The 16,838-nt window shown below is 34.7% G+C and overlaps 1 protein-coding gene across 3 annotated transcripts in view; it reads right to left on the bottom strand.

Moving 5' to 3' along the window:
• LOC109050879 (SH3 and multiple ankyrin repeat domains protein 2-like) overlaps window positions 1-16,838 on the bottom strand; it is an 88,027-nt gene that overhangs the window by 64,033 nt on the left and 7,156 nt on the right. For all 3 annotated transcript variants that reach the window (XM_042753691.1, XM_042753692.1, XM_042753693.1), the window contains exons 2-8: window positions 13,028-13,221; window positions 10,336-10,539; window positions 8,828-8,899; window positions 6,172-6,280; window positions 3,836-3,987; window positions 2,265-2,432; window positions 1,652-1,768 (exon numbers count right to left, since the gene is read on the bottom strand). In XM_042753691.1, the coding sequence (XP_042609625.1) occupies window positions 1,652-1,768; window positions 2,265-2,432; window positions 3,836-3,987; window positions 6,172-6,280; window positions 8,828-8,899; window positions 10,336-10,539; window positions 13,028-13,213 (1,008 nt within the window). In that variant the 5' untranslated portion in view covers window positions 13,214-13,221. The remainder of the gene's footprint in view (window positions 1-1,651; window positions 1,769-2,264; window positions 2,433-3,835; window positions 3,988-6,171; window positions 6,281-8,827; window positions 8,900-10,335; window positions 10,540-13,027; window positions 13,222-16,838) is intronic.

Here is a 16,838-nt window from a genome sequence, read left to right as displayed (position 1 = left end):
TAAATATATATATATATATATATATATATATATATATATATACACACACACACACACACACACACATAAATAAATTAACCAAAGTTATTTTTTTTTTTTTTTTATTTGATTAAAGACCTAGAACCCTAAAAGTCTGTTTGATGTCAGGTTTAAAAAGATTTATATAAATAATAAAAAAAAATATCAATATAACTATAAATATGAATATAAATTAAATGTAATAATTTAATTTGACAGATTTTATAAAATAAACATATACTAAAACTTCCTATTTAAAAATTATTTTAACATATACTTAGAAACACAAACTTAAAATTCTATCAAAAACTTATATATATATAAAAAAATCTTTAAAAAAAAAATATAGAAAAATTACAGGCTTTCCAGTTCAATAAATTAGCTCTAGGTGATACTGTACCTAGAATATATAACTCTATATTTATATTTATTCCATTTGACAGACTGAGTGACAGATGTACAGTTCAATTTTACCGTTAGACTTTAAGACAGTACAACAAACTGAACTCTACGTTTATTTCTCACTTCTTCAGATTTCATATATAAGACTAGAAGGATGCAAAAGAACAATGAAAAAGTGGGATACACTGTGGATGTGGGATCAGTATGGCCTATAGGACACAGCAGGAATATGATGTTATATACGGAGTGACAGTGAATACTGCTAGCGCTAGCAGTTCCAGCAGACAATGGCACCCATGCTGTGACCCCGAGCCAACAGAGCAGACTAGATCTCCCACAGAGGAAACATAAGGTGATTATCTGCCTCGCTGCTTAGTGTCGTGAACGTAATGGGCCGTTGTCCATTCATAAACACAGAATACTGCTGCTAATAGTCATGAGTGTTCCAGATGAATCCAGTTCAGCTTGAGGTTTATCATGGATGGAATGGGAGACAATGGTGAATAATGACCAGTGTAATTAGTGCCAGTCGATCATTGGCATTTATACTAATGAACATGGCATCATTTCAGCCCCGTGAGACAAAGATATATACAGCATATATTTTTAAATAAAATATTTATAATATTTATAAATGATACTTTATTTTATGTATTTTATTATATTATTTATTACTTGTTTTTTATTAGTGACCCCAAAATAGTGCAGAATAATAAATAAAAATCATTTTTTTCACAGATTTTTTTTTTTTTTTTATAATTTAATTGAATAATTAAACTGACTTTTAATATTACATTTGATAAAGATACAAATAAATACTAGAACATCCCACTTATATACCAACTTCTATACTAATATATGTATGTACAGTATATATATATATATATATATATATATATATATATATATATATACACATTAGTTCTATCATGCATTAAAACATGTTTTGTTTTGTTTTGTTTTATTTTAAAGAAACACATTTTTTACAGTTTAATCCTAAAGATTCTCCCAGAAAGTTTCCCTGCTGCACTCAATCTCAGCTCTCGGGCCCTGGGGCCATTGATTTTTCCCTTAAAACGTTATTGATCCACAAAGAGAAAACAACATTTTTTTTTTTTTTATATTCTCCTATTGACAGTGTATTCTGTTGTATGACGCCAATAACCTCTGTTTATTGACTGTTTAAAAGGAGCTGACTTTGGATCATTACAAGGACAGTGTGAGTACATACCTGTTTGTACAGAGCGCAGATATGGAGAGCCGTATTCCCAGATGCATTTTCCACATGCATGTCAGCTCCGTAGAACAAGAGATGCTCCAGGTGCTGGATGTGGCCGTATCGACAAGCCTGACGAACACAATAGGAACAACAAGTTTCACACAGCATATCATTTTAGAGAGAAAAATGAGCAAGCAGATTTTATAACGGCTTTTGTGAGCCTTAAACGGCTTTTGTGAGCCTTAAAAATTCATGCAGAAGTCTTTTGAAACATTATTAAGCCTTCAGTATGCTGTCATCTCATATTTTTCAAAGGGTCTAAAAGTAAACCATACATGCTGCTTTTCTGTTGCCAGTAGAGTGAGATCAAAAACACCACGGAAACAATTTGACTGGCATCCTGCACTCCACCTGTCACAACACTAGATGTCAGTACGCTGTCGCAACAGACGGACTTGATGATGCATTCAACTAGTTGGATCTCGTCATCTGTTCGTTAATTGAACAAAGCTGCTGTCATATAAAACTGCAGCTCTGTTATGTATATATTACCCCACACTCAACTTCTGTTTTAGCCAACAGAAAGCATTTTCACTGACTATCCCTATGTGAAAGACGGCGGCACCTGGTGGATCTCGTGCCAGCCGTTCTCATCGTGGCATCCCACGCTGGCATGGGCTCGCAGAAGGACCTCGCAGCAGCTCGGGTCTCCCCCTACAGTCACTGTGTGGTAGAGTGGAGTCAAACCCTGCCGGTCCTTATAATCTGGAGACGCTCCCAAATCCAACATAGTCTGCAGAGAGAAAAAGAGGATTAGGTTTTCTTCAGAGAGGAAAATACGCCAAATATGATATTATGATTATGTTTTAGCAGAGCCTTGTTTTTTGGAAGGCTCTTAAAGGATGAAAGGACTATTTTTTCTGTTGGGACTTTTCAGCTTTTTTAATTGTCCATGTGTGACAAGACAAATGAAAAATAAAGGCTTCTTAACTTTTACACTACTGTTTAAAAGTTTGAGGTTGGTAAAAGTTGTTCAAAAATTGTTTTTGAAAGAAGGCTCAACAAGGCTGCATTTATTTGGTAAAAAAAAATACACTAAAAAGTTGAGAAATACTTTCTATTTTAATGTATTTGAAAATATAATTTATTCCTATGATGGAAAAGCTGAATTTTCAGCATTGTTATTCCTGTTTTTAGTGTCACATGATCCTTCAGAAATCATACTAATATGCTGATTTGCTGCTTAACTTTTTTTTTTCTTATGGAAAGCAGGATACATTTTCAGAATTATTTATTAAATAGAACGTCCAAACAACAGCATTTATTTAAAATATAGATCTTTTGTAAAATTATAAATGTATTTACTGTCGCTGTAGATGAATTTAATGCATCCTTGCTGAACTGCATTCTTTATTTATTTCTTAAAATAAAATAAAATAAAATCTTACTGACCCCAAACTTTTGAACAGCACTGTATATCAGAAAAAGTGTCTTGAATTATAACCAATCATTAATCATTCACTTAACATTATGGATGTCAAACACAACAAGTATTATAAAACTTATGAAACTTATAAAGAAAAATGTCTTATGTAATACATATAAACAAATGTGCTTGATTTATTTCTTTTTTTCTTTTTAGATAATGCCTTTGGGATTTCGTATTCACTTTTACACAGCCAAGCAGTTTCATAAGTACATTTTCCTTCTAAAATTACGAAACCCAGCCACTCAGTAATGAAAATAGGAAATCTATGGCTCTAGCACTTCGAACTGACATAAACCAAGATTCTTCATGAAGCCTTCTTAAATAAACGGCCGACAAGCAATATACTGCAAGAGCGACGGTAGACAGGAAATTGTGTTTTACAATATTCAGGGCACAAAACATCAGCAGCAGTGTTATTTCCAATTGTTGTCAAGGGAAGAAAGCAACAATGAAATAATGGGGGAAAAAAACTTAATTACTGATTCATTTTAAATAAACAAAACAGAGTGTGCTTTGAATAAAAGGACAATCTGTCAAAGTAATAAATGTACTGTAAACTCAGCTGCATCACTGACACTGTAAGATGTCACTGTACTGTAAGATCAGCAGCAGTCATTTTTACAAAAACAACAAGACAATCAAAGAAGAGGATCACTCTAACACAGCCATAAACTCATGCCGTCGTTCAGGATGAGGTCATTTATTACCTTAAGAGCTATCTGGTTCTTTGCCCTGGCTGCTTTGTGCAGGGCAGTCATCCCATCCCGAGAGCGGAAATCTAAATGAGCCCCGCCGTTTTTCAATGTAACTATAATCTCCACCATATTGTCCAGGTGGGCCGCAAGGGTTAGTGGTGTCTCTGCAGACCAGAAGCACAAAAGAAAGTTCATTCAAATGTATTAGGTAAATCTCTATTAATAAAAATAAGATATTAGTCAAGGGATTTGTGTTTTATTAAAACAATAATTAGATTGTTGTGGTGAACATGAGAGACTTCTTTCAAAAACATTAAGAATCTAACAGACCCCAAATTTTTAAATAATAGTGTATATAAATATAATAAAATATAAACCTACATAATAAATAATATTGTTCTCTTGCAGCAGAATATATAGATTATACAGATTAGAATATACAGAATATAAATATACAGGTCCTTCTCAAAAAATTAGCATATTGTGAAAAAGTTCATTATTTTCCATAATGTAATGATAAAAATTAAACTTTCATATATTTTAGATTCATTGCACACCAACTGAAATATTTCAGGTCTTTTATTGTTTTAATACTGATGATTTTGGCATACAGCTCATGAAAACCCAAAATTCCTATCTCAAAAAATTAGCATATTTCATCCGACCAATAAAAGAAAAGTGTTTTTAATACAAAAAAAGTCAACCTTCAAATAATTATGTTCACTTATGCACTCAATACTTGGTCGGGAATCCTTTTGCAGAAATGACTGCTTCAATGCGACGTGGCATGGAGGCAATCAGCCTGTGGCACTGCTGAGGTGTTATGGAGGCCCAAGATGCTTCGATAGCGGCCTTAAGCTCATCCAGAGTGTTGGGTCTTGCGTCTCTCAACTTTCTCTTCACAATATCCCACAGATTCTCTATGGGGTTCAGGTCAGGAGAGTTGGCAGGCCAATTGAGCACAGTAATACCATGGTCAGTAACCCTTTACCAGTGGTTTTGGCACTGTGAGCAGGTGCCAGGTGCAGGTGCTGAAAAACGAAATCTTCATCTCCATAAAGCTTTTCAGCAGAGGGAAGCATGAAGTGCTCCAAAATCTCCTGATAGCTAGCTGCATTGGACCCTGCCCTTGATAAAACACAGTGGACCAACACCAGCAGCTGACATGGCACCCCAGACCATCACTGACTGTGGGTACTTGACACTGGACTTCAGGCATTTTGGCATTTCCTTCTCCCCAGTCTTCCTCCAGACTCTGGCACCTTGATTTCCGAATGACATGCAAAATTTGCTTTAATCCGAAAAAAGTACTTTGGACCACTGAGCCAACAGTCCAGTGCTGCTTCTCTGTAGCCCAGGTCAGGCGCTTCTGCCGCTGTTTCTGGTTCAAAAGCACACGCCTGTGCACGGTTGCTCTGGATGTTTCTACTCCAGACTCAGTCCACTGCTTCCGCAGGTCCCCCAAGGTCTGGAATCGGTCCTTCTCCACAATCTTCCTCAGGGTCCGGTCACCTCTTCTCGTTGTGCAGCGTTTTTTGCACCACACTTTTTCCTTCCCACAGACTTCCCACTGAGGTGCTTTGATACAGCACTCTGGGAACAGCCTATTCGTTCAGAAATTTCTTTCTGTGTCTTACCCTCTCGCTTGAGGGTGTCAATGATGGCCTTCTGGACAGCAGTCAGGTCGGCAGTCTTACCCATGATTGTGGTTTTGAGTAATGAACCAGGCTGGGAGTTTTTAAAAGCTCAGGAATCTTTTGCAGGTGTTTAGAGTTAACTAGTTGATTCAGATGATTAGGTTAATAGCTCGTTTAGAGAACCTTTTCATGATATGCTAATTTTTTGAGATTTTTGGGAATTTTGGGTTTTCATGAGCTGTATGCCAAAATCATCAGTATTAAAACAATAAAAGACCTGAAATATTTCAGTTGGTGTGCAATGAATCTAAAATATATGAAAGTTTAATTTTTATCATTACATTATGGAAAATAATGAACTTTTTCACAATATGCTAATTTTTTAGAAGGACCTGTACTTTTAGTATTGTAGAGGTTTATCATCTCTGCCATCATATCCATTAACTGACAAAAAAAAAAGAAAAAAAAAAGGAATTATTGCTAACAGTATTGGTGTATTCCAAATAATACATGCAAAGCAACACAGGATATGGCCATGGGATTAAATCGGTGAGTAAATATGTTAAATATAAACTGCTGAAATACAATGTAATGGTCCGACTACACCATATTGATTAAAAAGGAAACAATATAATGATGCAGTAAAGGAATCAATCTGGAACTGTAGCTGGGGAACAAATTTTGGAGTTTATCTAATATGGCGTCCCATACCACCAGTTTCAGGGTCATGATAGTTGGGGTCCAACCCTCTTTCCAACATCTTGGAGACTTTGTCCACCTGATGATGCTGGATATACTCCATAAATTTCCTCAGGTTGACCTAAAAAGGAGGTTTGAGAGAGAACAAGAGTGCAGGTGAGGTTAAACGAGAAACACTGACAGCTAATGATTGAGGAGGAAGTTAAGAAACAGGAGCGAGTGATGGGAATGAATGGCTGACAAGAGGGTGAAGGGTCTCTGCTCACTTCCTCTCTCATGTTGAGATCTCTGGGACACACATGCCGTGATACAAGGCTGGATAAAAATAGATAGGAGAGCAGCTCCCAGTACAGAGACATCAGAGAGAGAGAGAGCACAGCTGATTTGGCAAGGCAAAGAGTTAGAGACCACTTGGCAGGCTACGAACACACGTCAACTCTTACGCACAACCCAGTACACACACGAAGACCTCCAACACAATAGAGTAAGTGCCATATTCGCACAAAACACTGGAGTTTGCATTATTTAACTTCTGGATCCTGTCCTACCAACACTAGCTTTCAATAATTCACACCTCAATGCTTGCTAACAACTTTAAACCCATTAGGCTAACCATAATGTAGAGATGTCACCTAGCACAATGGCAGTCACTGTCATTCTCTTACACTGTAAAATTTATCCTCTTACACTGTATTTTGTGAGTGTTAGCTTACAAAAATCACCTAAAACTTGTTCATTCATTCAGAAATATCATAATAAATATGAATAATTCAACCTGAAAATGTTAGCGATTAAAGTTTGATTGGCTAGCATAGTTAGCAGGGTTAGCCTCTGTTGGGAGATGCCTTAACTACACTTTTTATGGTGAAAAAAGCACTCTCCATTGATAGTCAGTTGAAAGTAGCCATATATTCTGATCAAATACAATTTCTGCAACATATAAATTGCAAATATTTCATAAAATCACTTAGAAACGCGTATTTTTCTGTCAGCTACCTTTGTCATCATAGCTCAGGACAGTTGCTAATAAACGGCTTGTACAAATTCTTGTGGTTTCATTTGCCAGGTCACATTGTCATGATTTTATTTTCATGCAGTTTCAGAATGAGTCACAATACATTTACAGTTCAGGTGACTGGATCCCCCCCAAAAATAAATGAATAATAATAATAACTGGGAATAATGGTGTGTTCATGGTAAGTTTGCATTGACGAGTTGAGAAGTCATAATTATGACATCAGGTGATTTCAGATCACTTTGGTAGAACATGATGGTGACCACTTCTACAAAAAAAACCTCTCCTTCTACAAAATGCTAAATAATGAATGTGCATCATTTGTGTTTATTTTGCTTTTATTCAATTTATGAAGGCACTATATAACTGAATTGTTATAAATTTGTCATAATTTTACAATAAAACTGCATTTGTACATGTGACTTAGCTAGTTTCATTGTAAATGAAAAGGAATTTCATACATTTCAACAAACCGGCGATCTATTGCAAATACTTCATTTGCATTCGCCATGTTTTCTCACTGACACACCTGAAAAATTCTGGCCTCAAAGTAAATCCACATAATTAAGTTTCCCACATAATTAAAACATTTTGGTGGTGTTCATGTGTGTTAAAATTTTAAATGCACTCTTTCCAAAATAAGCAAAGATGGCAGAATTAATTTATGCACCAGCCGAGCAACTACCATTGAGTTCAGTTGAGTTCAAACAGCCGGCTTTCTTCAGTTATTACAGTTCTCCTTGGGTTACGCCAATAACAATTATTTTTAAGAGTCTGATCAGGTAGAAATATCTCTTTAAGGTAACAACTACACCTTTTCATTTTTTATAACGCAGTCAGCTTTTAAAAGCAAACCCCTCTAAGCATTTGCTTCTATTGCATGTATAATGCACTGACATTCGGTATGATCTGAGGTGAATATCTGCTCCTCCGAAACAAGGACGTACACAAAGCTGTTCCTACGTCATCCTTTACAAACCCTGCCGGCTTACAGAGCTGTAATATAATAACTTATTAAAAGAGCTTGAAAGCTCAGAGCAATGATAGGGAGAGTTTTAAATGCTGAGGGAAGCAATGTGGGGAAAGGAGATAAATAGGCTGAGCAATAAAGAGATCGAGCACAGCACAGGACATACAGTGCTGGAAGAAGCCGGCAATTAAAACTTGGTTCGAAGCTTCGGGGCAGCTTTTGGGGGAGAAGCGTGGAATAACCTCCTCCGGTGATTGCAAAAACGCTCATGACCACGGAAGAAAAACTGGCCGAAACACTAAAACGTCAACATCAATGACCATCTCGACCCGAAAATGTATGCAAATGCTCCAGTCTGCTGCATTATTTAGCAGCAGACTATAAAATGAATGTTGTATGTTAGATATTCAATCCTAGTGACAGAAAACTAGATTTTCAAACATTTCTTTCCTGTTTCAACAGCCATATCCCAAGACGCCCTCTCCTGCTTGCAATTAAGCAAATAGTTTCATTTGATATGTATGTAAAAGACTCAATTATCATAACGGAACACAAGTGAATCACCACCTGCGCGTCAAAAATAGACACAGTTTTGACAAATATGCATAGTAGGCTAATCTACATATGTCACAGCAACATATTTACCCCTAAAAAATAATAATAAATAAAATAAAAAATCTTACCTGTGTGTGGAGTTTTTCAATTTGCTTTTCGTTGACGTTTGGCTGCTGGTACACTCTGCTCTTGTAGCGGAACTGCAAAATTAAATCAGAGAGAAAATACAGTCTGTTTATATGCTAGATTGGTTTTAATTTAGAAATTAATAAGTATTCAGTCTAACAAAATAAACATTTTGACGTTAAATACACTTACAATAATCTAGAGATAATACAGTTTTAACTAAAAAGTACCATGGTGAAAAAAGATTACAAATATCATGGTACCTTAATAAGACAATTATTTAGAACCCTATTTTATATCAGAGCACTAAAGTATTATGGTACCATCACGTTTTTTGTAATCAAGAGGGTATGCAAAAAATGTATATAATTTTTAGCTCAAACAAATGATAAAATAAAAATTTTTCATTATACTCCATTTGCAGCTCTTTTTGGTGGTCTCTGCCTTGATAGTGATATGATTATATCAGGCCCTGGGGCTTGAATGAACATACAGGAGAACTACAAAAGGTTCCTGTTACACCAGCCTGACATCAGCCTTTTCACAGAGAGAGCTGAGAATGCTCCTGTACAAAAAGCACATCTTAAAGAAGGACGCCAGCCTCATATCCCTGCATTGGTAGCAATTTATGGCAGTTATCATCACTGTCAAACTTTTTTGTCATTGGGATCATCCTTGACATAAATAATAAATATGAATGGGCATTTTTACTCTCAAATAAATTATTTGGATAATTATAATTAATGTTAATGTTGACTACAACAAAAAACAATTCAGATAGTTATTTCTTTAATTGTAAAAATTAATAAATAATATTAAATTTAAAAAACAATAATAAAATCGGTGTTTACGGTAATCCATTACAATGGACGTCTATGTAAGCATATTACACTCCCAATACATTTATATTGCTAATTATTAATGATTGTTGATGATGATTACCAATTCTAATGATCCATTAATTGATAAAATAATAATAATAATAAATGTTTTTGAAAAACAATAAAAGCCGATCCTCTCTGACAAATATGCATGGTCATTTTTTATATTAATTATTGGTCATGATTACCACTTTTGGTAAGTTCCTTAATTGAATTTAAAAAAAAAAAAAACATGAATGAATGAATGAATGAATAGCAATAAAACTGATAAAAGTTGTTTTTATACTAATGCACTGTCAGTGGAAGTCTAGGGGGCAAGTATACTGGATTTAAAAGCAGAAATACTATGCTCACATATTTGGCAAAGCACTTCAATTGATTCTTTCATTCAAAAAATGTGTGCTATTTGAGCTTTAAAGTTCAGTGATGGCACTACTGTTCTAGGCAGATTAACTTCTAGTTCAGTGTCTGCCAACATAATTCCTGTGGATGTTTGTGGAAATGCTTTGCAGATAGTGATGTCCCATGTCCCTTTCTGGTATCCTTGCACTTATTGTGTCAAAGTTACATCATGGCTTAAGCTTAAGTTGACTCTGTAACATTCAAGCAACAAACTAGTGACGCGTTACCTCAAGGGTTGGAACGCCTTTATTGGTGGATAGCGGATAGTCTCGCAGGGGCCGTTCTTCCTCCAGGAAACCACTCTCCCTCCCGTCCACCGCTGGCTGGAAGAGCCCGTAGTTGAGCACATCCCTCAGACTCTGTGTGAGTGTACACAGGATCTGCTGCTTAGCAACCCATACTGTGGCATCAGGACTGAACCTCATGGATTTCTGGCAAAGCCACAGAGAGAGAGAGGAGAAGAGAGAGACAGAGAAACGCTCTATCAGGCCATAGCAGGTGTACAGATTAACTAGGGGAAAACATTTCTGAGCTAAAATGTTCAAAAGGGAGAAAACAAAAGGAGAAAATGAATCATGTGTTATGACATTATTTGGTGTTGGTTGACTGACAGATGACATTTTATGATTAAATCATACATTTTTCTAGCATTTTTGTGGGTCCCTGAGGTCATTATTTCATTTCTCGTGAACATTTCAGTCCTTTTTTGACCTTACAAATGAACCAGTAATAAGTGTTTAGGTGCAGTCACATTATTGAAATGTCAGCGGGCAGAAAAGATTGATTGTCTATTGTGAATAGTGTAGCGATGTATGAAACAGCTCACACAGAAGTCACTTTCAAACTAAGTAGTTTTCATTTGATTAGCTTTTTAAAATTTGGTGGAGGAATCTTTTACCCTCAAACAAAAGTCCCATTGAAATTACTTGATTTTGCTCTTAGAACAGCTGTAAAAGTAACTGCACCATAAAGGAAAAGTTCACCCAAAAATGAAATTGTACACACACACAGGCCATCCAAGATGCATATGAGTTTGTTTCTTCATCAGAACAGATTTTGAGAAATTTAGCATTACATCACTTGCTCATAAATGGATCTTCTGTAGTGAATGGGTGCCGTCAGAATGAGAGTCCAAACAGCTGATAAAAACATCCCAATAATTCACAAGTAATCCATACTCAACTCGAATCCATTAATTAACATCTTATGAAGTAAAAAGTTGCATATTTGTAAGAAACAAATCCATGATTAAAATGTTTTTAACTTTAAACCATTGCTTCATGCTAAAAAAATACAAGTCCTCTATCTATAATATGGCTTTCACCAATGAAACGGTCATCTTGTCTGAGTCAGGGGAGAAATATGTATAGATCAAGCACCATTTATAAGTGAAAATAATTCTAATCAAATATGTCGGTGGATTGTGATGTTAGAGGACAACGGCGGGGGCACTTTTACACTGGAGAAAGAGCCATTATGGATTATGGACTCTATTTTGGCCAGAAGGGATGGTTCAAATTTAAATGCCCTAATGATGGATTTGTTTCCTACAAACATTCAGCTTTTCGCTTTACAAGATTTTAAGGATTGGACTAGGGTCGTGTAGATTAGTTGTGGATTATTGTGATGTTTTTATCAGGTCTTTCATTCTGACGGCACCCATTCACTGGATCCATTGGTGGGCAAGTGATGTAATGCTAAATATCTCCAAATCTGTTCTGATGAAGAAACGAACTAATCTCAGAAAATTTACTATAATAATTCAATAAACTAGCAATTTTTAATACTTGGGTGAACTATTCCTTTAACTGTACTTTAAAGGCACATAAAATTAAGTTTTGTGTCTTTTAGTCCATGGAGACTTTGAAATCATTTATATATGCTGGTATTATAAACTCCTAAATACTAATGGCATTAAAAATGTACACTCTTTCACTTCAGGTAAAACATACTATAAATATTAAAGACTCAACCTGCAATGCACAGATTTCTGTCCAATCAAATGCTCTCCCAGAATGTCCTTCCCACTAATGCAATCTGCAGATAACTAGCATATTTAGCATATATTGACTAAATTGAGGTGCCCTTTGATACGTCCCACCTGAATGTCTTGTTTCTTGGGATACTTTAAAGAATACTTATATCAGAATAACAGCATCTTGTTCTTTTTGTGTTTAGAGCTCATAAAATCTATCCTACCACCTCCTTATTCCCTCACTGTGACGGTATTGTTGACATGTAAATGGAAAGCTAAGATAATTGTAACGCTCAATAAATGTGACACTGGCAATAACTTGCACAATATACTAACCATAACCACATCAGCTATGTGCAAACACAATTCAATCCTCTGCTTCCTCCCAAAATAACAGTTTCAGTAATGACAGACACAGATATTTTTAAAGATCCTGTTTGGAGAGAGAGCAATAAAAATGGCGTTCCTTGGTGATTTTCGGTTTTAATTTTATTTACAAATAAATTAAATTTTTGGTTTGATTTGGTTTCAATTTTATGTGGCTTGCTTGAGTGTTACTGCAAAGGAATAACCAATAAAACTATTACCTTCACATATGGAAAACACCTGTGTTAAATGACTACATGATATTGCTTTTCTGAACTATCTTCATTTAAAACATGACAATGTAATTTTCTACTTTACGTGCATGAAATAGGTCAAAAATACTTGTTGCCTATCCCACTTGCATACGTTCCATTTTTTAGTCCACTAAAACCCAAACAGCTCTCCAGAGAAGGCTGAAACTGTAGGAGGGAAGCAATTTACTGTAATAATATAATTTAGAAAGATCCACATGGCCCAACAGCCTGGGGTGAAACACGAGTGTGTGTGTGTGTGTGTGTGTGTGTGTGTGTGTGTGTGTGTGTGTGTGTGTGTGTGTGTGTGTGTGTGTGTGAACGCACAGACTGCTGCAGGTCAGGGATGACCACACAGATGAGCAGTGTGTCTCGCAGGCTGTCGTCCAGTCGGCCGCTGGTAGGACGATCCAGCCTGGGAGGCTCATCTCGGGAGCTGTCTGATTCCGAACTGACCGAGTCCGAGAAACTCTGAGCCATTTCCTCCTCGCTAGACATGGGGCTCCGCGGCATGATCAACACTGCAGAGAGAGAGAGAGCAAATTTTAGAATACATTCAATGGCATACACAATGCCTAATTTAAAAACTAAAGCAAACTAAATTAAATAAAAAAAAAAAAAAAAAAATGAAGTATTAACCAAAATAAGATATTATTTGCCTGTATTTCAAAGCAACATTGCGATGTATCAAAACAATGTAACTTTGTAAAGGTGACATGCAGATAAAATCAACAATAATTTATAAGGTAAAGATTAACATAAGCTGTTAGCTGCAGCACATAAATTAATACAATTCGAATAGCCAAAATACATAAAAAAAACTGCATTGTCACTAATTGTCTAAATGCCATTGAAAATAAAATAAAGTACAAACTTTAGAATTACTGACTGTAATATAAATTGGAATATTTATTATGGAAAATAAAATGAAATATTAAACAATATGCTGGAAAATAAATTATATATAATAACTGGAATAAAATAAAATATTGCATAATAATTGGAATATAAATTGATCAAAGTAAAAATAAAATAAAATAAAATAAAATAAAATAAAATAAAATAAAATAAAATAAAATAAAATAAAATAAAATAAAATAAAATAAAATAAAATAAAATAAAATAAAATCTCAGCTCATGCAATTAAAAAGGGTTCTTGATTAGAAGTGGGTCCTTTGAAGGACCAGCCTATTGTCCAACCTAGACGATGTCAGCTGAAAAGGAAAGTCATTTCAGATGGTGGAGCAAGTTATTATATCTTGATGAAAGATTAGCAAGACAAACTTGTCATTACTTCAGGACAATATGAACAATGAATCATGCACAATAAGACCAGGAACATATTAATAAAGTAAAGAGGGCCAATTTTGATGAGTGCTTATTACTCCCATACATCATAATTTAGAATGACTGTCTGGTCATTTAGCTCAACTTGTTTATCGCTCTGTGGCCTTATGTGAATTCACTGGGTTCACCAAATGTATCTGAACAGTCCCTCTCTGCCCAGACTGAGCGCCTTTATATTTCGTCCGCGGATGACTTCAGGAGCTCAGCGGTACACTGAAATGTCAGACTGTATATCACGTCATTTTAATATTTCTACTCCATCTTTTGGGTCTTTGCTACCTGGCAGGGATAATTGAAATGACTCACCAGAAGAAAATGAAAAGGCCTTGTTTATCACAAACTTGGTTAAATGAACAAATCAACCACATTAACTTAAAATATACTTTGTTTATTTTCATTAATTGCTGCTAAGTACTGCAGATCAAAGCAACATTAGTGTATCATAACAACAAGGCATTTACATGCAGATAAAATCAACAAGAATTTATTATGTAAAGGTTTGTATTGTGTACTTTAAGCTGTAGCATATGAATGAATATAATTTTAATTCCCAAAATACATTTAAAAAATCCCCTTGATTCGCCTATTGTCTTTATTAAATGGCAGCAAAAATAAAATAAAAACTTTAAAATCACTTAAAATGATAGTGAAACAAACTAAAGAAACATTAACAGGAAATTATAATTCTAAAAAAAAAAATTAAAATTAAAATATATTATAATAAAATAATATGATAAAATATCACATAAAATAATATAAAATAAAATAAAAACTAAGCGTCTCAAAATTGACAGAAAAACTAACAACAACAAAAAAAATGTAACAAAACTTAAATATAAATTGGAAAAATAAAATATTATTAAATAAAATGACACATTAACCAAGATGAGGGAGAATAAAATAAAATAAAATAAACAAAAAATAATAAAATAAGATAAATAATAAAAACTTTAAAATCAAGTGTCCTATTGTTTTTATAAAATGACAGTAAAAGAAAGGAAAACAAAACAAAAAAGGAAAATAAAACACTGAAAAAATAGCTTAAATATAATTTATTTATTTTAAAATAAATTAATAAATATTTTGTAAAATAAAATAATTAAAAAATTATCCTAAAACTTTGTTTATTTTTAGCTAGATTTTAAATCCTACTTTAATGGGCTCACAGACTTTTGGACCCCATTGTATATTTCATTGCCTGTTTTTATAACATCGGACAAAGGTTTCCAAAAGGGACAGATGGAGCTGTTTTCTGTGTCTTGGGTTAGCACACGGCATATTTCTGAAGTGTACACAAGCGTTAGACATCACAACAGGATTTCTGAACCGCAAACAAAATGTCTGGGTGTTTGAGGGGAAGACAGCAAGCAATATCAGATAGTGACAGAGACAGAGAGGCTCAGACAGTAACTAAAGCAAAGAGGTCAGATGAAATATCTGACTAACGGCTCCTCGCTAAAGCCTAAATCACTGAAAGGTTTGCAAATAATAAAATCGTGTGTAGGAAGTCTAATAACTGCTATTGCATGTAAAACATCACTATGTGATGATTAAGGGGGCTTTGTGTAAGAATACGCTTGTATGATATGTTACACAACCTAGAAACTTACAATCAACTTATGTAATGTGTTAAAATAACAATCATAGAATATACTATGATTGCGGCCATGCTTGTTAGCAAAACCGAGCCCAGGGTTTCATACACTAAATGTCGCATGCAATGATGCGCTGATGAAAATCAGCCGTTCTGGTGTCTCTCTACCCAGTGGCTCAGTCAAGCGGCCCTGTCATTCATCAGGGCTGTCAGTGTAGGTCTTCTCGCTCGACCTTTACAATCATCCGCCACCAAGACAGGATTCAAGAGGCAGGAAGCATTTGTCGACTATCGCTTGAAGGGTACCACCAATTAAAACCTTACAGCGTGGAGAGGAAATTGCACCCACATGCACTTTAGTGCTAAGAAGCTGCCAGCAGATTTAACACATAACTCCAGTGTTGACAGATAAACACACGGACAGTCACTGAAGTCCTTTCACAGCCGTGTCATTGTGCGCTGGGTGATATATTGGTTTCCTGTGAAGTGAATATTATCCAGTTGTGGGCATTTAAATAAATTACACAGTACAGGCTTTCATCTTGCAGCATTAATTAGATATTATTTGCTTGTAAGTAGTTCAAAGCAACATTACAAGCGTAAGGTAACCTTGCGGAGGTTACATGCAGATACAATCAACAAATATATATACAATTTATTATGTAGAGATTAGCATGTACTTTAAAATGAGAGGTCTATTGCTTTTATAAAAGGCACAACAAAACCAAAACAAAACTTAACTAAACTAAAAACATGGCCTAATCAAAGCAAAGAAAGGCAAAACCACTACAAAAAAAGAAAAGAAAACAAAACAAAACAACAAAAAGAAACAAAAGTAAATGAAACAAAACTAAACTAAAAACAAAGCATAAGCAAAGCAAGGCAAAAAAACTACAAAATTAAAAACAAAAAACAAACAAAACAAAATTAAGCGAAACTAAATACAAAGCAAAGAAAGGCAAAACAACTACAAAAAAACTAATCAAGCAAAGCGAAGCAAAGCAAAAACAAAACAAAAATAAAAGACTGAAGAAAAAACAAAAAAAACAAAGCATAAGCAAAGCAAGTCAAAGCAATAACAAAACAATACATATTGATAAATAAAAGACTGGAAAATAACTGGACTATAAAATAATATGATATTTGACAATATGATAATGACTTAAAACTGCATGAAATAAAATATTAACTAATATG

This window comes from Cyprinus carpio, chromosome B25 (genome assembly GCF_018340385.1).
Source record: "Cyprinus carpio isolate SPL01 chromosome B25, ASM1834038v1, whole genome shotgun sequence".
NCBI classification, from domain to species: domain Eukaryota; kingdom Metazoa; phylum Chordata; class Actinopteri; order Cypriniformes; family Cyprinidae; genus Cyprinus; species Cyprinus carpio.
Note: the sequence above shows the minus strand (reverse complement) of the source record. Positions and strands in the feature narration are given on the sequence as shown.